Raw genomic sequence first — 22,508 nt, 5'->3', positions numbered from 1 at the left:
TCAATCTCATGTAGCTGATAACCTAGATATTTCTGTCTAAAATGACTAACTAAACCGCTTCCAATTAATCATGTAGATTAGGTTGGTTTGTTCAAGCTATGATTCTATGATTTACAAGGCTGTAATTGGAAAACAAATTTATATTTATTAAATGGAATATACTAAAATATATGTACAATGCTCAAACAGCTAACTTTATATATTTGAATTACATTTTTACATTTAGCTACATTTCAATGTTGTAAAATCACAATTGCGTACAAGCACAATTCTACAAGTCTGATTGAAGAAAGCAGTTGTAGAATGTAGAATGTGGCGCTCTTTGCACCTTAGACTCACGTGCTGTCACTCATTCTTGGACTCTCTTCCTTCTCTCCCCTCTCTCTGTCTTTTCCCTGAGAATTCTCACCAGCTCAGCGAAGCGTAAGATGGGAGAAAGAATTGCAGCGTTGGCGCCTCGCCGGTAAAAATCATACGATAAAGGGGGAAAGTCGGGAAAAGCGGAAAGACAAACACGCTGCTAGGGAAAATATCTTGCTGTGTCCCACAGTTTCACTTAAACTAATGTATTTACGACCTCTGCTCTTCGCGCTCTCTGCACTTCGAGAAATCGGGGAAGATATTGCCGCATTTTGGGATCGTTATTCAAATAAATATGCTCACAATTAAGAGGATCTCAGCGCGAATAAATGGTTCGGGTATTCATTGCTTTTCCAATGAATGTTTTTATTGTTCATCATTTAAATTTAAGAATCATTGTTTTAAGCATAACCAAGTAATCCGTGCTAATTGATAATCTTTATTTAAAGTATTGATATAATTTGGGTCATGTTGTAAGCAAAATGTTCCACCTGTAAATAAAAATAATAACCTGTTTAATAAAATAAACCTGTTTTATAGGGACTCTAAAAATGTATACACAGCTGTGCTCAAGATAACAGCAGCACTAACATATTCTTACAATTATATAACATTTTTAAGAGTAACAAAAGTTTCTTAGTAAAAACTTGTGTATTTTCACAACTCTGATCTCTGATCATGTGTTTATTATGAATATTGATTTACTAAATTCAATACATCGCCAAACTATCGATACAAATCTAAGATAGGATAAACCATAATTTTATCATTTCTTATCATGCAAATTTGTAAAGATATGTTTATAAATATTTTTCCGAGTGGAAAACTAATGCGGCCCCCTTTAACCGTAGAGCACAAATTCCCCAGCGGGTCGCGTTCTCTCGCCATTCATTCAGTTCACGTTGGATTCTCAAAGCGAACGCGCGTCGATCGTGCTGCTCCCGACAAGCTCTCCTCCGACTCTTCCCCGGATTCAACCGAATGCGTGACCGATTGTGACTCAGATTCGGATTCAGATTCAGATTGATATAGTGGCTAATAATTGCTGATAGTGCGAGTGTGCGTCAGTGTGTTCAATTGAGTTAAGTTTTGCTGCCAGAGTTACTAATTCATTCGCGAAATGAGGGAAATTGTGCATCTGCAGGCGGGCCAGTGCGGCAATCAGATCGGTTCGAAGGTGCGTATAATTGATATTCCACCGGTGTTCGCATCGCGGACCTTTGCTCTATTTTCTAAATACTTTTCGCTATCCTAACCTCACATGTTTAATTATAAAACAGGGGAATAAAGAAGAAAGAGCGCTCTTTGCCTCTCTCTCACTGCGACTTTCTCTCTCTCTCTTGGCTTTTCACGTTTTGTTTTTAGTGGCCAGCAATTAAAATGGGAGGGTTGTGGGTGGGGGGGGGTGGCATAGATTATTTCGCCAGTTCGAGAAACTATAAAACTGCAAAACATTGAAGAAACCTAACGTACTTGGCACTTATCTTATCGCTCGCAAGATACGAATATCAGCAACCTTAAAGTATCGCATTTAAATTACCTTGGACTCGGAGCATATCGCAGTCAATTAAACCCAGAAATCCGCTCGCAAACTAAGCAAAATCACCTCAGTCAGGTGTAAACAATTAGCTTTGCTGCTCAGTTGAGAGCTTGTGATCAGCCGGCTATGCAAATCTGCACAGCAAGAAAAAATAGTACCTTTAAAAAATATAAATAAACATTATATGATTATTCAATCGTAATATAGTGATCCCATTAAAAGAGAGTAATGATTTAAAATTAAATTATTTATTTATTTGTTATTATAAAATAGAAGTTGGTATTTTTTCAGTGTACCTGAAGGTTTCTCGTTTCAAGAAATCCGATCTGTGAACCAAGTATTTTTGGCGGGAACTCAGAGTAAACTGCGACAGCTTAGTGCCCTGTTAGTAGCATTTTGAAACTGGCTCGAAGGTTTCTCAGAAGCTTCCGTCTTTTGGACAATTAATACAACTAACTGGTTCTGTAAACTAGTACTTTTCACGAGCTCTTATGATGTTTGCCCTCGCACAGTTGGCTGATCTTACTGTCATAAAGAACCCGTCGAAGGTTTCGTGGGTACTTCTAATTACGACAGAGGAGGGGCTTGTAAATAGTATCTGTATCTTGAACCGATATATGTATCTGACTCATGGCTGACTGTGACAAAGTGGCGGGCTTATGTGTACGCTGCTTTCACTATCGCCGGCCTCTAATCAGTGGGCTTGTTTACACAACTTTAAACATAAATACCCGAAAAGTAGGAACTGATATGGGTTGCGCCGAAAATAGCAATTACATAGTGTGTTCTGGTATTTTGAGTAGAAAAGCGGCAGCATGTTTGCGGGCAATTAGAGGAGTGGAAATGAAAACAGCGCCCATTCTAAGCTAATTCAGCGCATTAACATTAACTCGCACAATTTGCCGCGTCATGAAAATCCAGCTACAAAAAGTCGTTGACGTTTGACACAGTTTTTTTTTTATAATGCTTATTTTTTATATGTTTTTGTCTTTTTCCCGGCATTTCCCAGCGCAGTTTTCTCTGACCGTTTCTCTTTTCGCTCGCGTTGTGCGCTTTTCATCTTGAGTTTTATGCAAACACATTTCCACATATTTTAAAGTACTTTTTTGCGTGTTTTCAACATTGCCTTTTGCAGTTAATTAGAACGCACTTTTCCGGGATAAGCCAAGCCCCCCCATCCGATTTTGTACGCCCCCGAATCGGAGCATTATTACATCCATATTTTGCGGCCATTGTTATGTGTAGCTATTGTGCAGCTAAAAAATAAATACGATTATTTATGCAATTTGCGCTTATCGAATCTTTATAGATGGCATAAAACTTGTTTGTTGGTGCATTAAATTTGAATATAATAATGGCGAACATATTTTGTTGCTTGTCCTATTCATGCGCTTTTTATTTGTTTTTTTTTTTTTGCACACTGGCCGATTTTGTGCCTTAATTGAATGTCCTTTTCTGATTAATTGGCTGTCAGTATGAAATATTGTTGCAGCCTAGAATAAACAAATAATAAATGTGCAAAACTGCCTACGTGGCAAAACAGTGTGCACAATGGTGTGAATGGCGTAAATGGTGAATGTGATTTTTAAATAAATTTTCCAAAACTAATTGCTCCGCTGATAAAGGCCAATAGGCAAATAAAGAAAAAACTTAACAGATTGATTACACATTAAGAGCAGAGCTTATTCACACATGAATGGGCTGCAAACAGAATGGATTGTAATTATAAAAACAGAGCTTAACAATTGAAATCCCGGCAGCATGTTTTGTAAACATAATGTTTTCATTGAATCACGTTAAGCACAATTCGATTTTAAGCCAGACAGCAATTTAAGCCATTCTCTTGGTTTCGATTAAATATGGCAAAATGCCGTCGAAAACGTCTTCCGGCTTTTCTCTGCCAACACCCCGAAATTGATCACATATGTATGTATATATATGTATTTATCGGCCGAGGCAAAGGCATCTATCCAAGGATATTTTGGCCTGCAGCTAGAGTTCGTTTTTCTTTTTCTTCATTATTTACATAAACCTAATTTTCCCTAAATCATTTTGTGAACAATAACAAGGAAAATCTATTTACGGCATGGCATAAAGCCGAAGGAAAGCGCTGTGCCACCATGGCGGGGAAATTTATAGACGAGCAGAACATAGAAAGCAGAGCAAACGGGGAAAGCGGAGAAAGCCAAGCAAGAACAGACAATAAAATTAAAGAGTGGAATAAGCCAGGCTGCAACGGCTCCTTTGAGCCAGTGTGGCATGCAGTGTGGCACACCCATATAGCCTGCCCCAGGATACGTTTGTTTGGCCCATAATGGCAGGGCATCATCGAGCAGCGCCAAAATAATGCACAAAATTGAATTATCGATGACGCTCGCTGGCAGCCGTAATTTCTTTATGGTTACCCGATATCGAGCCGGGTAACTGGGGAATCGGTCGGATTACATTATGGCCCGGCATTACGGCTTGCCACGTCATAGGTAATGCCCTCGCTCGTATGCAAATGCAATTTTCATGCGGCATTGCATATACATACAGACATACATATTCCGATGCTGATGGGTGGGCCAGGATAAACAAGCCATCGTTAACTTAGTTGGCATCTTCCATTCAGTTGGATCAAATGCTGGTGTATTATACTCCACTTGCAAATTGTATTTCCACTTTCAGTCGACTGGGTTTTCGATGCCAATGAATGTTGATTAGCAATCGAAGATTGCACTTATGTGGACCGATTTCGTGTTGGTTCTTAGAATGGTCAACAATTACCTCAGTAACCAAGCGCAAAATATCGAAAAGGAAAAAAAGTGGGAAGGGAATCGAGGAAAAAGCACAACCAAGGGTTAAAATATCCCATTTTTTCGCCGGCGAAATATTTTTCAATTTACATAAAAATGCGTTTATGCATACCAAATGAGCCGTACTCACACACACGCACACACACCAACACACCCTTTTGCAGCTGCTAGCGCACAGCGTCCTTGCGCCTAGCAGTATGCAATAGAAAATGGAAAAGGAGGCCGGAGGCGTGGCAGGTGGTGGAAGGGCACAGTCGACGCTCTGCTCCGCTGCACAAACTGATTATAAATAAACAAAAGGGAATTTTTATAAATATTTTCCACACACCACACACACTCACCAACCCGCCATTTGCGTAGCTGCTGGCTTGATGGAATATAAAAATTACTTATTTATGTATATATTTTTGCTCAGTTACGCTTTGCTTTGAACATGTGCATGCAAATTGATGAACAAAGGCGAAATCACAAAAAAAATGAAAGTGTGCATAAATATTAGGAAAACGTGCGGAGAAAATGCGGCAAAGGGAAAAGCTTAACACCATTCTTTTCGTATTGTCATCTCAACGTCACCCTTTTGCTAAACAACCATGCAATTTTACAACAAAAGCGATCTTAATAGTATTACGATTATAATAGAAATAAAAAACAAATGAAGAATCATTTTAATACTCATATATCATAGCTATTAAAGTAGATATATTAAATTAGATATTTTGTTCACAAATTCCTTGGTCAAGTTGCCCAACTGAAGGTAGAAGTTGACCAATCATTTGGTTTATATACTTTTCCTTTACCATATATGCTTGCCCTCCTCGGAGGACAGAAAACCCAGCCGAACATGACCGAAATGGAAGCCCAAGTGCTGCTCCTGCCTTTGTGGGCACCTGTAAGCCGCTTGCTCCCTCTGAGCCGACAGGTTGGCCAGGCCAACAGGCGGTGGGTGTATGGGGTGTAGCGGCCATGTGGGCAGTACGGCAAATGGCCATTTGTTATTTATTTAACACTTTTAAAAAGCATTCCGCTCTTTTGCTCATTAATATCTCATGCTGCTCTTAACGCCATTCAGACAGCCAGTTCTCGGGCAAAAGTGCAAATTGCATATGGTAAGTGGAGTTGGATTGCCAGGGAGTTCGGGGCATACATATGTTTCATTACCATTGTTATTCGAGCAATTGTTTTGCCTGCTCGCTCTCAGGCGCATATTTTTTGTTAATTTTTGTTTTTTTGCAGCCTTTCAGCTTTTCAATTACTTTGGTAATTTTATATTATTGAAATTGCAAGCCGCAAATTGTAATTATTGCGCATTACACTGCCAACGAGCTCTGCACGACGGCAGATAACGCCCAGCCATGAAATATGTTGGTCCGTTGTAATCTGGTATTTACGAAAAAAAAATTAATAATACAATAAAGCAGCAGCTGGCAATGCGTTTTAAACACGCCCAGTTCTCGCCGGCCACGGCAATTTATTTATTTATGCAATTGGATTTGCCGGCTATGCGAACTACAAATTGCTGTCTTTTCGATAAGAAGGCAGAAATATTTTACACACGCCCTAGGCTTTTCGGAGAAAGCCGGCTGATAAAGCATTTGGCCGGCAGATATTAACCGCAAAACGCCAGCAAATTTATGGCAAAGCGGGGCGTAATTAAGCCAAAATACAAAATGCAAAACACAGCTACCAGAAATAACAATAATCAAGATTGGTTTGGCTCTGCTTTTGCACGTGGTGTGCCTGGCTGTTTTTCGATTCATTTCGGATCGTTTTATTTTATTTGCGCAAATTGCGTTGACTAATTGTGCGACCAAAAACACGAAATGAATTGCCTAAATAAACAGAGTGCAAAAGTGCAATTCGGAATGCAGGATGCTCTGCCAGGATATGGTCTTGAAAATATCTAGTTTATATGATGAATTATATATACATTTTAGTGAAAACAAGGCCGAAGAACGCTCTGATTGATTTGATATTATGATATTTTTTGGCCAACCAAATGCTATATAAATTATACCCCAGCAGCTGATTGAATACACTAAACGCAAAAATAACGAAAGCAAATGCGCGAAACCTCATTAAAAACCAATGTGGTCAAAATATTTATCATTCATGTGCTCCTGCTAAATCCACGCTCGACTACCGTTTGTTTGCATTTGTTTGGACAAACATATGTCCGGCTGCATGTCCTTGAAAGATTAACATCGGTTTTATTATTTATGGCAGTCGTTGGCATGAGGGGGGAAGCATTTTTGCGAAAAGAAATTCGATATTTCAGGCGAACAAAACCGCAATCGAACGCATAACTTGGCCTAAATGCGGGCGTTGGTTGGATGAGAAACGATGGCGAATCTGAATCAACAATCTGGTTTCGGTTTTCGGCCATAATGATGGCTAGATCAACACATTTGCCAAATTGTGCAGATAGGCGCACAAATACATATCAAAGCATAATTTAAATTTGTGGTCTGTCAAGTTAGCGCAACGAAATTAATCAAAATATTTTGAGAGCTACGAGTGTTGCAATTATTTTTGGTTTCCACTCGCCAACTAGACTGAATTCTCTCAATATTCGTGGCAATCCAATTAAGTGCGATTTTCTGCACTGTATTAGTTTTAGAGCCGAAGCCAGCAGGACTTCAAAACGTTCGCCATAATATTCCCGCATTTTACACACAAGTTTTTCAATTTGCCGTATTTGCATTTGCATTTGCCTTATATTGTATATTGTATTTTATTTCGGGCTTATTTGACAAACAGTATTAATTGGATTTTTTTATGCTCGCACATATATTACCAGTCATTCCGCATTCGAAATGGCAAAATGGCAATTAAAATGAAAAATAAAAACATTGCGCGGGAATTGTGTAAAAAGTTTTGCATCGCCCGATCAAATGGTCAAAGGGAAATTCACGCTTGGTGGTAATAAAAATTAATTTCATTGTGGAATCATAAAAATCGTTATAGGATATTCCCGCAAAATGACCAAGTTTTATCTGCAAATGCACTCGTCCTGCGGGACAGAGATAGAAGTAGATCGAAATTGATTAATAGAGCGAAAGTTTGCTCAGTACTTTATCTGTCCCTCTCCCATCGATTCCACTGCATTTACCACCAATCATTATAAAAAACATGAAATATTTTGATAGCGAACTTGGGTGAAAAAAAGAAGGTAATGGTATTATATTCATTAATATCCAACAGCGATTCATTTGTCCAGCACTTAATAAAGCCAGACCTCAAATAGATCGTAAAAAATCATGTTCGCTGTCGAAAAAAAAGGCAGTACATAATATTTCTGGCACATATTTGTGGCAGGTACATTGCCACAGATAAATTGGAATTTCTGCTATGTTCTTTAAGGATTATCGTGTCGTATTTGTTTCGAGAGTTTCGGGGATTAACTCTGCCCAATTCGCTACCTCCCAACGAACCTGTCTTAATTTCTTTGATGGCTCAGATGCTCCATCGCCAATTCAGGTGGTTGTGGCATCCACTTGCCATTTAGCACCACATGCGCTCACTCCTTAACACAAAGCACAAAAATGCTTTCGCCTGACACTGTTTATTTATTTAGCTTTTGCCAAAGTGTTCTTCAGGCCATGAACTTCATATCGCTTACCATATAAATATTATTATTATTATTACCCTCTTTGCCACAGGCAACCGGCCTAAATTCACGGTTTTGTATCTGAGTGTGAGTGTGTGTGTGTGGAATGATGAAGTGCAAGTGGCAGTTGTTTATATGTATGGTGTGGCAGGAGCGTAAAACATACGGCGGAGTCTGCTCGACAAACTGTGGCCATTAGCAAATATTATTGCAACCCTTCGAACGACAGCCCCCTTTGAATTTAGAACATCATCTTTTAAGATGACTTGAAGTAAGCTTTATAGTTTCAGCTTAAGATAACTCTCAAAATGCATGCACATAAAAACGATTTATGTATGAAATAGTTGTAACTCGAAAACGTCTTAAGAAATCGAAAATCGGAACACATCTCATTAATGATCATTATCTTGGCCAAAAGCATCAACGGCAATGGCAATAGAGCGACACCTGGGCACAAATCAAATCTGATTTGGGCCATATTTGCCTCGTTTTGACCACGGAGCAGCAAACAATCGAGGCCATGGTGGCCACACACCACGTCGCTCACGCAGACAGACGCACCAGCACGCACACCAACACACACATGGGCAAACACAGACGCACCGTGCACATTAGTTAAGTCAATAGCTGTTCGACCAACGAAATATACAATAAATATTTACATATCTAAATCGACAATTATTGAAATCTCAATTGAAATTGTTTGTTAGCCACATTGGTCTGTGTCTGTATGCGAGTTTAAATGAAGCCATACGCACCGTTGATGCGCACACATCATTCTATATCTGCAAGATACATTGATATCTACAGGAGGGAAAAACCTGAGAGCCATTGCCGTTAGAATCTTACAAGACGACAGATGCCAGCAGAGGATTAACCCTCAAGAGCAGTGATTATATAGCAAAAGGCGAGGGAGGCCTAAGAAGTTGGGAATATACACATTTGCCTCAAAAGTCTGTAAACTTTTGTTAATAATTTATTAATATTTAGCTATATTGAGTCAATCAATTGAAAAGCCAAATAAATATTCGCTTTTTCTTAGATGCTTGTTATTTAAGTCATTTATAGAAATAGAAAATTTATATAGAAATCTGCGCGCTTTCAAATATTTAATTTACTATATAATTTATCAGTTATTGAATCACCGTCAACTTTTAACTATTGTTTTCTAAATTAGCTCTTGGAAACCTCACTGCAACTCAATTATTTGAGCTCAATGAAGCCGTCGCATTTATTCATTTTCCACCCATGCTCTCGCCGCCAACAGTGCGTATGAGTTATGGAAATTTTAATTATAAGCTATTTGATGTTGCACTTAGACTGCGTCATCGGTGTCCTTGTGTGTGTGTGTGTGTGTTTATGCACACAGACTGCACCACACAATAAGCCGAAAGCCGAATGACCAATACTAATGAACCAATATTTGCATATCCTTGCTAGACAAGAGTCTTTGGCCGAGCCTTGAACCTGCCGCCCCCGTCGATTAAGTCGGAGCCATCGTGTGGCATGGCATCTTGAATTTTAACAAGCATTTAGCACTTTAATGCCGATGGCAATTAAATGAATATAAAAATTAAAACAACAACATAAACAACGCAGTTTGCAGGACCCGAAAAAAAAGGAATTGGAAAAACACTGCTCGGCGAATGCAATGCAATGCAACGCAACGCACTGATAATGACAATTAGTGGCCACATTTAAATTGATGCACTTGACGATAAATGCAATTGCAAATTCAGCCACCATGCGTGTGTACAAAGGGTAATTTACAGAGGAAAAATTGCATTTTTCTGGCGAACCCAACTCGCCTCGAAACTCACACGTGCCGTCCAAATTGAGGCTGCTTTATATGAGTGTATGGGCATGTGGGGCAATAAATTGCAGCTGCATCGCCAATTGCTTCATTCGCAATGGCTACGTGAGTCTAATTATGCTGCTCCGTTTCGCAGGACTCTGCCGAGCAAAGTCAGGCTATATTCACACTCGGAATAAAGGGTTTTTACAATTTGGGGTATATATCCTGGGATTGGCTTAAACAATTAGTTCCCCTGTAATTTCTTTCATTTTCCATAAAATATTTGAAGTAAATAATAAGTTATGGAAACTCTGAAAATATCCTTGATAATTTGCAGGCAAGCGGAGCCTTTTTTTTGCTGAGTGCCAGCTTTTTATGGCCCTAAACGACGTCGGCCAATAAAGACAACATGCGAGTGTAGCGCATATCTGTCAACTGTCGATAAGATCCTTTTAGTGTTATTACAAAATATCCTTATATTTGCAGCTCCATTCCGGGACGGAGCATTAAACGTAGTTTGGGGTACAATTCGTTATTTGCCTTGTGCACACATAAATTGCATTTTTGAGCAGTTGGAGACGGATGGAGCTCAGCTGCCAATTGCCAGAATCCAGTATCCGGTTTTCAGTTACCAATACCAGTTACCAGTTACCAGCTAACAGCTGCCCAGCGCTGAGGATATATGCCATATAGAGATGGTGGATTTATACGTTTTGTTCTTCTTTTTTTTTCGCTGCGAATCGAATGGTTTATGGCCGCAGGCTGCAAAGTGTCATTCGTCGATGGGCGGCCGTTAAGTTTCCAGAGTGTTTTGGCATTTTCGATTTTATGGCAAGGGTTATTTTGTGCCGGCCAAAGCTCATTACTCTAATGGACGCCAAATGCAATGCCCCATCCGGCGCATATTCAAATAGATTTTTCGAAATTAAAATAAATTAACTTGGGCGAACGCTTTGCATTTTAAGCGTTCGCCCGCAAATCGCGCGGATTTGTCGCACATTTGTAAATTTGCAAATGATCGAAATGCGCTGAAATCCTGTTTATTATTTTATAATTAGCTTAATGCCGGTGGCCGAAAATTGAATTGCATTTTCAGTTTGCTGCGCTCTCTCAGCGGGCATAAATGGGTTAAGAAGTCGCCCGAGGAGTTGGGCATGCGGGTTAATGCGTTTGCGGCTGGATTTTTAATCATTTTCACACAAGAACTTTAATTAGAAATGCGAAATATTTTTTTTGTTTATCTTCAGGCATTGAATGTGGGCACATTGAAATGCATAGATATTTAATTATTTATTTTAATTGAATTTTAATAAATGTGGCATAGTGTCAGACAACCTAACAATTATAATTTTAGTGCAATGAATAATTTTTAAATTTCTTGTGGGCCTGCTGACAACTTAATTAAAACGCTCGCAAAAAATGGCTTGCATTCACGTGCCAAATGCAGAAATCTAAATTAAATCACATAATCAAGTTGGACAGAGGATATTTTCATGAAATTGAATTGAAATAGCGAAGCGAAGTGCGCCGCAATCATTTCGCATGTCAAGCTCAGCGCCTTGAGACAAACTTGGGCATCATTTAATATTTATTGCTGCAATTGTTTATTATTTATGTGAGCCGCGAGCTACGGCAGCAAATTTAGTATGCAAACGCAGCTGCCGAGCAATCTGCAACCCCCTGGCCACGCCCCTCAAATCCAGCGCCGCCCACCGCTCGTTCACTTCCGGTGCGACATGCACTTCCGTCGCTTTGCGCCACGCGCATCCTTGTCCAAAGCAAGCTGAAATGTCCTTTTAGAGCCGGCGGCTAAGCAGAACAGAACTCAACGGAGATACAGTCGAGAAAAATAATTTATTCAAAATGTATTATTCAATAAACAATAAAGTAGCACACCTTAGAGGTAATTTAAAGTCATGGCAGTATTATATAAAAATATTTAAAAATGGTGTGTTAATTATAGGGTTTCCCATTCTAAATAGATTCGAGGTAAAGTTCTAACTTCAGTAAATTTTTAGAAATAAACATTTTACATTAGTTGCATAGGTTTTGTTTCCCGTGTAAAAACAGGTCAGAATTAATTTATTCGCGTTTTTTTCCTCTCTTCCTGCGGATCGCGACTTTGCCACTTGACTTTTGTCTCGGTTTTTGTGCAAACGCTTTGGGAATTTTAATTTTGGATTTCTTTCAAGTGAGACCAAGGAGTTTGGGAGCCACAAAAAGCGGGCGCCGCAAAATGGCGCCGCTTTGGTCAACGCACGCAGCTCTTTTGTTTACTTTTAATTTGATCATTGGCGCTTTTTTCATCCTGTGGCTTTGCAAGTGGCTTTCGCCAGGTTCCGAAGCGTCGCTTGCTCTCGGCCACATGGAAGTAATTTTGTAATTAAGCAATTTGACCGCAGCCAGAGAAAAGTTTTAAGCAAATGAAGGCAGCGTAATTGTTTTTTTTTTGTGATGGCGGGGGGATTCCCCGAAATGGGAATCTGATGGCCTGTCGCGGACCACTTTACCCACTTCAAAAACTGCCAAACATGGGCGCTGGTCGTGTCCATATTTTGGTGTATTCTTTTTGGTTGTCAGGAGCAAGCGAATGATGGGCAGATCGACTGGCAAAAGTTTTTGTAAATAAATTATGCTGCTCACTCAATGCCAACGGCCGGCTAACGGAGCGTGAGTAGTCGGAAAATAAAAGCGCTTATCTGCAATTGGCTTGCTAGAAAGCATTTGAATTTCCCCACAGGCAACAAGTGCCAGGGCGCAGGGTCCAAGGAGCAAGGACGAAGGACGCAGGACGCAGGACTCCCATGCGGGCGTATAGAAGGGAACGAGGACTGGGACCGGGCATGCAAATCAAAGTTATTGTCAAGCCAAAAGTGCCCACCGATGCGTACAATTGAGTGTCATATTTCCAGTTTGTTATGTATGCAAAAGCCAGCATGTGAGGGCCAAAACTTCTGCCACTGCCGCTGCCAACTGCGAAAGTTTTCTTGGCCAGCGATTTTTCTTGTCTCTATTTTGGCCTTGCCATGCAACTTGTTATCATTGTTGCGTGTCTAAGAGCCAATGGAGGAGCAAAACTTTTGCCAAACAATCGCACTGGCAGCGCAAACATTTATGCGGCTCTTGGATTAGCATGGCATGGTGTCTTCGGAAAAGCTGAATGCCAAAAAGATACAGATACGCGCACACACACATAGCATATGCTTTTGGGGGGCTGGTACAAAAAGGACGACGATGGGGCTCTTTGTGTGTGTGCAATCAACCGTTATCAAATTTTTCGAACTTTTACAACTTTCACCTAGCCCTTTTTACTTTGTCCGCTGGCTGGGAAAACTTCAACGCTTTACGCAAGCCACTTAACTATTTATGGCCCAAATGCAGGCGCGTGTGTGTGTGTGTGTGCTCCGGGAATCCCCGGCAAGAGTGTGCCTCAAAGTGCTCGATGGAATGTCTGACAAGCGGGCTTGACATAAACACCGGGTGCCATGCATTATTCAGGACATTTCCTTCCTGCACAGAGGAAAATACTTGGCCTTCATGCTGTCATTTCAATTTAACCAAGCTCCTTTCCTAACATCAAACAAATATTAACAAAAAATCAATACCAAATAATATTTATTTTACAAGCATATTGATTTTTTTGAATTTAAATAGCTCTATCTATGAATTTGTATCATTTTTTCTCGATTTTAATCACTGATATTGGAGATACTGATTTTAATTCAAGCGCAAGTCTTTTTGCACCAGTTTTGATCAGCCAATAGCAGTCTATATCATTTGAATATGTCACAGATAAGATATGTATGATATCGAATCTACCGGATTGATTGCCAATTTCGGTGATGGGTTTTCTCTCTGTGCTGTCATTTCCTCGACAGTCACTTTAGTTTATGGCATTTTCAAGGGAAAAGTCGCATCTTCAGCGCCATGTGCGACTAATTAAAATTCATATTCAGTAATCAATCTGCCGGTGACCTTCGGTATTACCAGCCAAGCTGGAATAAATGCGTGAAAAAATACTCGCATATAAAAGTGAATTCATGGCCCTTGGCTGCCACTGCTGCCTTTTAGTCCATTAAAAATCATTTCGATCAGTGGGAGCCGCGGCAGGCCGAGCGCACACATTGCGATTTTCTCACAATTAGCATTTTTCCCCATTTTCTCCCGTTTTCCTTCCATTTTCCCGCACTTTGGCCCCCCGCCACGCACTCACCTGTCGCGCGGAGCGTGGGAAAGGGGAGGCGATTGAAACATTTTTAAAAATTTGAAATTCATATGCGCAGCAAACGTGAAATGTTTTGCCAAGCGTATTGTGCAATAAAAAATAAAGAGCCAAACCAAAAACAAAACAAACACGAATCGAGCTGGAGAATTTCTTGTGTAAATAAAATCGAGAAACGCTATCGAGAGGGAGAACGCACACGCATACATATATACATGTATTTTCGAGCGCAGGTATATGTGTATGAAAATACCTAAAAGGATTCAATTATTCCCGCTCGTTACACAACAACAAAAAAATAACACGGCATGAAAAAATTGCGCGCCCATGGAAGTATGCAACAGAAATTGCTCACGGCATGTAAAGTGCTCGCTGTGCGGGTGTATGTGTGTGGGTGCGAGTGCTTGTGTGTGTGTGAGTGGGGGAGGGGAGGCTAGGAAGGGTGGGGTCATGCAGCATATGCACGCGCATAAATCGACGACAGATACGAGAACTCCGATGGCGGCGGCAATAAAAGCAGGAGGCATGTAAAAAGGACACTCATATTTATATGCATTGATTGCCAAAGCAATGCAACACAAACACACACCCACACCCACACCACATTGATTGTAAAATAATATTTCTGAAAAGGAAAACGTAGGCAAGAGGCTCGCGAAATTTCATTGCATACCAGCGGACGCTGTCACGAAATATCACGCATACGTCATGTGAAACGAACGGTGGGTCGCATATGCAAATGCGCTCATTGCGACCACCGCATATTTGCATACAGCGGGCGGGCTCTCCATTATGCACTTAAATCATTATTGAACCGACATTAAAGTAGCGCTTCTCTCTGCCACTTGCAGTTCTGGGAAATCATCTCCGACGAGCACGGCATCGATCCCAATGGTTACTACCACGGCGAGTCCGCCCTGCAGCACGAGCGGATCGATGTCTACTACAACGAGGCCAGCAGCGGCAAGTACGTGCCGCGAGCGGTGCTCATCGACCTGGAGCCGGGCACCATGGACTCCGTGCGCCAGTCGCCGATGGGCCAGCTCTTCCGGCCGGATAACTTCGTTTACGGACAGTCGGGAGCCGGTGAGTACACATTCAGCTGCAGATAATCGCTGGTGTTCCAAACCACCATAGATAAGTTTTTGTGCGTCAACGTGACACGCCATAGATATTAGCGATCTATTTTTTATTGATATTTGATATTAGCAACATGTTTTGTATCATCATTTTCTTATCAGTGCCTTACTTAGGCCAATTAAGAAATCACACGTTTCCTCACTATTGAATAACAAGCTAGCTAGCTTAGCACCAAAAATGTCTGTAGAAAACAGTGGCATTTCGATGTCCTCCTGTTCCTGTTTCGTAGCCAGCCTCTTTGGGCATTTTCCTAATGCATTTCCGTTGCACTCGTTAATGGGCGAATGTGGTGTTCATGTGCTAGGACGTGGCTTTTGTTTTCCTGCCGCTTTTCGGCATGCTTTTGTTTCGGCCAAAGTCCGCTGCCGCACCATCATCGATGGTGCTGCGAGTGTCCTTTTGCCACGGCAGTTATTGCAGCTGGGCCAGCCTGGTTGCAACATCGAAAACAGGAGCAGCAGCGGGAGCAGGAGCAGCAGCAGCAACATCCGTGACAACGGCAGCCACTGAGGGCGGCCTTATCCTTGCTTTGATAAGTGCCAACCAATTGACAAGATGAGCACGGCATTGTTATCACAGGCGAGCTTATCAGCTAACAGCCGCCGGTGCGATAGTCCTGCCGCGGTCAGGACCTCCCGGCCGGCCCACTTCATGCTCAGCTGCCATGAGGATAATGACTATGATGGCTATGATGATTGCAATTATAAAATGGCCTGCGGATGACGATGAAAATTAATTTTGTACATGTCAGGCGCTGTTGCTGTGGCCTCCATAATGACCCACAAACGCCGCGAACTTTGATGAGTTTTGGCGGAGTAGCACACAGCTATTATATGATCTAATTTAAGTACCGATAGCTTAGGAGCTTAACCTTTATATGAATAGTCTTCTATGTACTATAGTAACATCTTGTTTCTATCACAGGCAACAACTGGGCCAAGGGCCACTACACAGAGGGCGCCGAGCTGATCGACTCCGTGCTGGAGGTGCTGCGCAAGGAATCCGAGGGCTGCGACTGCCTGCAGGGCTTCCAGCTGGCGCACTCGCTGGGCGGAGGCACTGGCTCCGGCCTGGGCACGCTGCTCATCTCGAAGATTCGCGAGGAGTACCCCGACCGCATCATGAACTCCTTCTCCGTGGTGCCATCGCCCAAGGTGAGTGCCAGCGCACGTCCAACTTACCCACCCATGATAACGATGCAGCATATCATTATCATTGTGGTCATGACGAATGCAATCCGCTTAGCCAAATCAGCTTACTGCCGCGCACAATGGTGCCGGGAAATCAGGGTGTGTCCTCTGCTCTGCTGAACGGGGCAGTTGACATCGAGCATGTACCACCATTTGGGACCAGCCATGGTGACGGTCCTAAGCCGACCCAAAAGCGCTTTACACCTGCACGCGTTTTGGCCAAATTAGCAGGCGAAAGCCGCCGAGAGCCGCTCCCGTTTATTTTCGTGTGTCGAAAGTATGCCACAAATGTTGTTTTATTTATGCAATTCATACGCTAAATTCAATTGGCAGCTTTGCGCGCCGACTGGGCCAGCTTTGTTCGAATTATTCTAATTAATTTGCAGGCGAAATTAGCGGCACCGCCAACGAGCAGCGGCCAAAGCCTAATTGCCAATGCAATTTTAATGCAATTTGGTGGCTCGAAATCGCAAGATCGAACACCTCCGCGTCCTTTTTTCTTTTTTTTTGACACGCCTCAATTGGCGCTTAATTAACCCAGTTGCATATATTACACGTGCGCATTATAGTTGTAGAAATATTAATAGATGTATGGGTGGCACGTGATACGCCTTCAATTGCATTATACGCATTTAATTACATTTTGACGTTTAATTAAATTTATTCAGCGCAAAATTAATTGTCATTGGCAGGAGGTCCTGCAGATAGACAAACAATTACAGCATTTTGCATTGCTTTAACAAAAAACATTATAAAAAGGGGCTAAGCTAGATATTTTGCATTGAAATCAAACTTTAGTTCATTTAATTAGCAAAATTTTGATCAAGACAAGGCTTAAGGATTATTTTAGCGCATAAACTATAATCTGGTTTTAAGTTTTAAGAGAAATAGAATGCAATCGATTGGGATTTTCGAGTGCATCCTGGACAAATGTAAGTTTCAAGACTCCGGAGAGAAGGTAGATTTGGTGAGGCGTGAAATTAACATTTGACAATGTTCTTATTGGCATATCGGAGTGCACAATAAATTTTATGGAATTTTTAGTGCAGCCCAAAGGGCACACACACACACACACTTGAACTGCGTTAAATTTATTACCGTCACGGCTGAACGCCAATGGTCAACTATTGAACCCGAACTTCAAACTCCAACCCATCGAAGTGGGGGCTTAACTTTAAATGTGGAGTTCGGACCCCATCCTCCCCCCTCCCCTCGATTGTTATTTATGTGCCATGCTGGTTTTGGCCGGCTTACCGCAATGTTTTGGCTTCGGCGGTCATTTTATTGCGGCCTGGCCTGACACATGCCTGTCACGTTATGGCGGTTTTAATGCGCGCTTGTTTGTGCGTATTTACATACATTTAAATATATAATTTAATAGTTTTTCATAGGCCATGCAGAGGGCCTTTGTCGCTTTGACGTCATTTATGCAAATGCAGCCCATTCACACACAGCATAATCAGCGCGAAAAAGCGGCAGCTCTCTCTCGTTTAAATGCTCAATATTTTGGCCTTTGATTAAAGTATTTAATTGCGTTCATTAATTAACGGAAGTCGCTTTCGGAAGACCGAAGCTGACTGAAGCTGAAGCATCCGACTGGTTGTCATGGCGCCCACTGAGATTTGCACCTGCCGTTTGGACAATGCAATGATATCAAAATGCATGCTCGTAAATCCTGCAGATTTTGAATCAAACACACACACACACACACACACCCACAGATAAATATCGTGTCCTGGCGGTGTTCAAATAGTGAGGCTGGCAACAAATACCAAATACAAAATGCAAAATGCATATGTACGAGCATAACTCATTAGTATTAACTGCATGTACAAGCTAAGCAGACAAAGGTGTGTGTTGTGCACAGGAAAAAAAAACTGTTATTTAACTAAACTTATTACAAATCAAATAGAATAATCATATATAATATATAGAGCAAGTAAGACTTCAAATCAAATAGTAGGCAACAGTGTATTTTAACTAGGCAAGTCTTTCTACTTTACCATTGCATTCCTTTAGCCACCTGCAAATACGACTTTTTGATTTAAAATATATCTGATTTTATTTGTAACTAACTATATTAAGTTTGGCATGTCCAGCTGGGTAAGATATTCTTCTCAAAAGTTTTCCACGTGCAAAGGACTTAGAGTGGGTGGGTGGAGTTGCACGTTATCGCTCTAGGGCTGTGGCCATTAAATAATTGCCACAATTTATGTGCACACACTACGCATACGGCAAACTGAAGCTGGAGTGAAGTTTGTCGCATGCTTAACAGTGGCCGGTACGCATGAAATCCCTTTCCATGCCCCTGCCCCTGCCACTGCCACTGCCACATTCAACATTCTACAACCGACGAGCAATGCATCTTGGCTGCGCAAATATAGAGGGCAAGCCAAAGATTATACATAATTTTCAATTTGCAGCATTCGAAACACACACCAGGCATGTATGAATGCGAATGTGAATGTGAATGGGGCTATACCTGGCACCCAGATGTTTGTGCAACATGCAACTGCATTTATGCAACAACTCTCGGCCTGAGTGCCGCTCCAGGCTCAAAATGGCATTAGCAACTGCTGGTTGCAGCCACAAACAACTGGCTGTATTAATAGGGTCTGCTATTCAGTTAGCACTGCATTCGAATTGCATCCTGTTGGCAGAATGCATTTTTCATGTCCATGCTTCAACCAGCCAGCCAGGCGATTGGGCCAAAAGAAGTGGGAATTAGACGGAGAGTGCGGACAATCGTTGATTATTGGCCAGAACAAATATGGCCAAAAGAGGACTAGCCTTCAGGTTGCTCTTAAGAAGCTCAAGCTTAAAGGCGTCCTTAAACATAAAACCTTAAGAGGTTACATTTTTACTTCTAAGATACATAAAGTATCTTTGTTCTTATAGATTTGGAATAGGTATATTATGCATATGCATAAGCTTTAGCTCATCCATTTAACTAATTGATTTACACACACAATATTTGAATCGGGCTCCTTTGTGATTCCGCCGATTGCTGATAGCATTGCTAATTAACAAAGTTGTATCTGCTCCTCCTTCTGCATGCCGCACTGCCGCCTCCTTCGACACCATAAATGCGTCCAGGTATCCGACACTGTCGTGGAGCCGTACAATGCCACGCTGTCCATCCACCAGCTGGTGGAGAACACCGACGAGACCTTCTGCATTGACAACGAGGCTCTCTACGACATCTGCTTCCGCACGCTGAAGCTATCGTCGCCCACCTACGGCGATCTGAACCATCTCGTCTCCGTGAGTACCCCTAGTCAATCCATCTAATGCATCCTCTGTTTGTCTGTCCCATTCCCCCGTTCCCTGCTCCTGCTCCCGCTCCTGCTCCAATCGGAATCCATGGCGGGAAGGTGTCTGAGGTGGTGGTGGAGCCATATAACGCCACGTTGTCGCTGCACCAGCTAATTGTGGACACCGATGAGACGTTCTGCATCGACAACGAGGCTTTGTATGACATCTGCTATCAGAGCTTGCGCATCTGCTCGCCCACCTACCAGGATCTCAACCACCTAGTGTCCGTGAGTAGCCAAGATTTTAGCCTGAAGCGAAGCTGAAGATGAGGATAACGATGACCAGATGTCCACACCAGGAGCAATAAATCCACCCTACCTTTCCCACAATCAAATCGAAAGAACAGAACTTGAAATCCATGTACTCCTTAATTTTTCCTGACAATAATGTAGCTTTTCCTCACCCAACCAGGTCACAATGTCCGGAGTGACCACCTGCCTGCGCTTCCCTGGCCAGCTGAACGCTGATCTTCGCAAGCTGGCGGTGAACATGGTGCCCTTCCCGCGTTTGCACTTCTTCATGCCCGGATTCGCTCCGCTGACCGCCAAGGGATCCCAGCAATATCGCGCCCTCACGGTGGCCGAGCTGACCCAGCAGATGTTCGATGCCAAAAACATGATGACCGCCTGTGATCCCCGGCACGGACGCTACCTCACTGTGGCCTGCATCTTCCGGGGTGAGTCCTGCCGTTTGATGAATGAATCCGCCGGGGTGGGAAAAGAAAAATAGTTATTTAACAAGAAGCCCTAAACACTTTCACGCGTAGCCAGAAAACACAGGGATCCATTCATTCATCCATCCGCTCATTTATTCAGGAGCCCCCGCACCGGCTTATCCCAGTCAACTTTGTCACTTTGTCATGGGCAGCCGGCGGCGCACCTGTCCGCCGCTTTCCCGGACCCGCAGGCACGTAGTCGAGTCACCAGAGGTGGAGCAAGGGGGGTGGCTAGTAGTAGTAGTAGTACCAGACCAATCTTCTTTCCTAAAAATCATAGGACTTGCTCACTAGGAATATAACGTAGAGATAGAGATCTGAGCCGCATCTTCCAGGACACCCCCTTAGAATAGAACGACCCATGCGCCTCTGGCCAACACCTTGGACTCCTGGGGCTTGGCTTTAGCGACGATTTTATTAGCCAAAGCCGAGCACTGGGCCTACTACTTATGGGCGCCACTAAAAATGATTAATGCCCGCTGGCTGGCGGCTAAAAAGGCTGCAATCCGTCAACGCGCACGTAGCGCAAATTTGTTAGCCACGGCATCGTGGCATGCCGCCCTCGCCACGCCCACCGAAAAGGTTGCTTCGCATTTTTTTCGCGCTAATTCCTAAATTAATAAACTGCGATGCGGCGCCCAAAAGTGTGCCGCATAATATTTCATTTGCTATTCCTTGTGTGCGCTCGCGCCGCTTTGGCCCCTTGCTTTTGACTGATGACTCGCAAAACGCGCGTAATTAGAAATTTACTTTCAAGATCCATTGGGGAATTGCGACCGCCGCCTGACACGGCCCCCAGGCCCAACTAATCATGCCGAACGTGACTTGGCCTGCACTGTGTTCCAGCACCCGCACTCCAGCTTAGCCCAGATCCGGCGTCACCATCTCAGGATTCGTTTTCGTCTCCGACCGACTGCCAGAAATACTTGCAAAATAATTAATCACAAAAATGTGCGGAAAAAATGCCAGCGAGCAGGAATTTAAACAACTTTTTTAGTTACCTCCTGGGACTGTTTCACTGTTTCCATTCCCAAGCTCCGAGCTGAGATCCCAGTGCAGGTGGCCAGGTGCGCAGGCAGAACTTGGAAGCCATTTAGTATTTCATATTCAGGGATTTGGGGATTCCGGCGGCGCATCAAAGCGAACTTGCCTTTTGATGTAAATGTGTAAATGCGCACAGGAAGATTCCACGAAGGCATTTTTTTCAACGCTCACTCAATAATTAACAGGACCCATGTCCATGAAGGAGGTGGACACGCAGATGTACAACGTGCAGAGCAAGAACAGCAGCTACTTTGTCGAATGGATTCCCAACAACGTCAAGGTGGCCGTCTGCGACATCCCGCCCCGTGGCCTCAAGATGTCCGCCACCTTCATCGGCAACTCCACCGCCATCCAGGAGATCTTCAAGCGCATCTCCGAGCAGTTCACCGCCATGTTCCGGCGCAAGGCCTTCTTGCACTGGTACACCGGCGAGGGCATGGACGAGATGGAGTTCACCGAGGCCGAGAGCAACATGAACGACCTGATATCCGAGTACCAGCAGTACCAGGTGAGCGATCCCTCCATATCCTTGCATGGCATCTTTAAAAACGATACCATTTGGTTCCCTTCCTTAGGAGGCTACCGCCGACGACGAGGTGGAGTTCGATGACGAGCAGGGAGAGCAGGAAGGCTACGAGTCGGAGGTCCTGCAGAACGGCAATGGCGAGTAAAGTCCTAGAAACTATCACAACTGTAGCTGTTTTCTGTATACTATTTTGTAAATTATTTGGCTCGAAAAGGCTTCAAATAAATATTTAGTAAATATAGTAAAAAAACACGAT

General features: G+C 42.7%; 1 protein-coding gene across 1 annotated transcript; it reads left to right on the top strand.

Moving 5' to 3' along the window:
- The first annotated feature begins 1,232 nt into the window (after positions 1 to 1,232).
- LOC6739786 (tubulin beta chain) lies at positions 1,233 to 22,502 on the top strand. Its single transcript, XM_016172002.3, has 7 exons — positions 1,233 to 1,537; positions 15,174 to 15,408; positions 16,387 to 16,616; positions 19,749 to 19,916; positions 20,379 to 20,643; positions 21,912 to 22,234; positions 22,302 to 22,502. The coding sequence occupies exons 1-7, from the start codon at positions 1,481 to 1,483 to the stop codon at positions 22,395 to 22,397; spliced, it is 1,374 nt and encodes a 457-aa protein (XP_016036667.1). The 5' UTR covers positions 1,233 to 1,480; the 3' UTR covers positions 22,398 to 22,502.
- Positions 22,503 to 22,508: the final 6 nt, after the last annotated feature.

The sequence above is a fragment of the Drosophila simulans genome, chromosome 3R (assembly GCF_016746395.2).
Source record: "Drosophila simulans strain w501 chromosome 3R, Prin_Dsim_3.1, whole genome shotgun sequence".
NCBI lineage: Eukaryota > Metazoa > Arthropoda > Insecta > Diptera > Drosophilidae > Drosophila > Drosophila simulans.
This window is presented reverse-complemented; position numbering and strand designations above follow the sequence as displayed.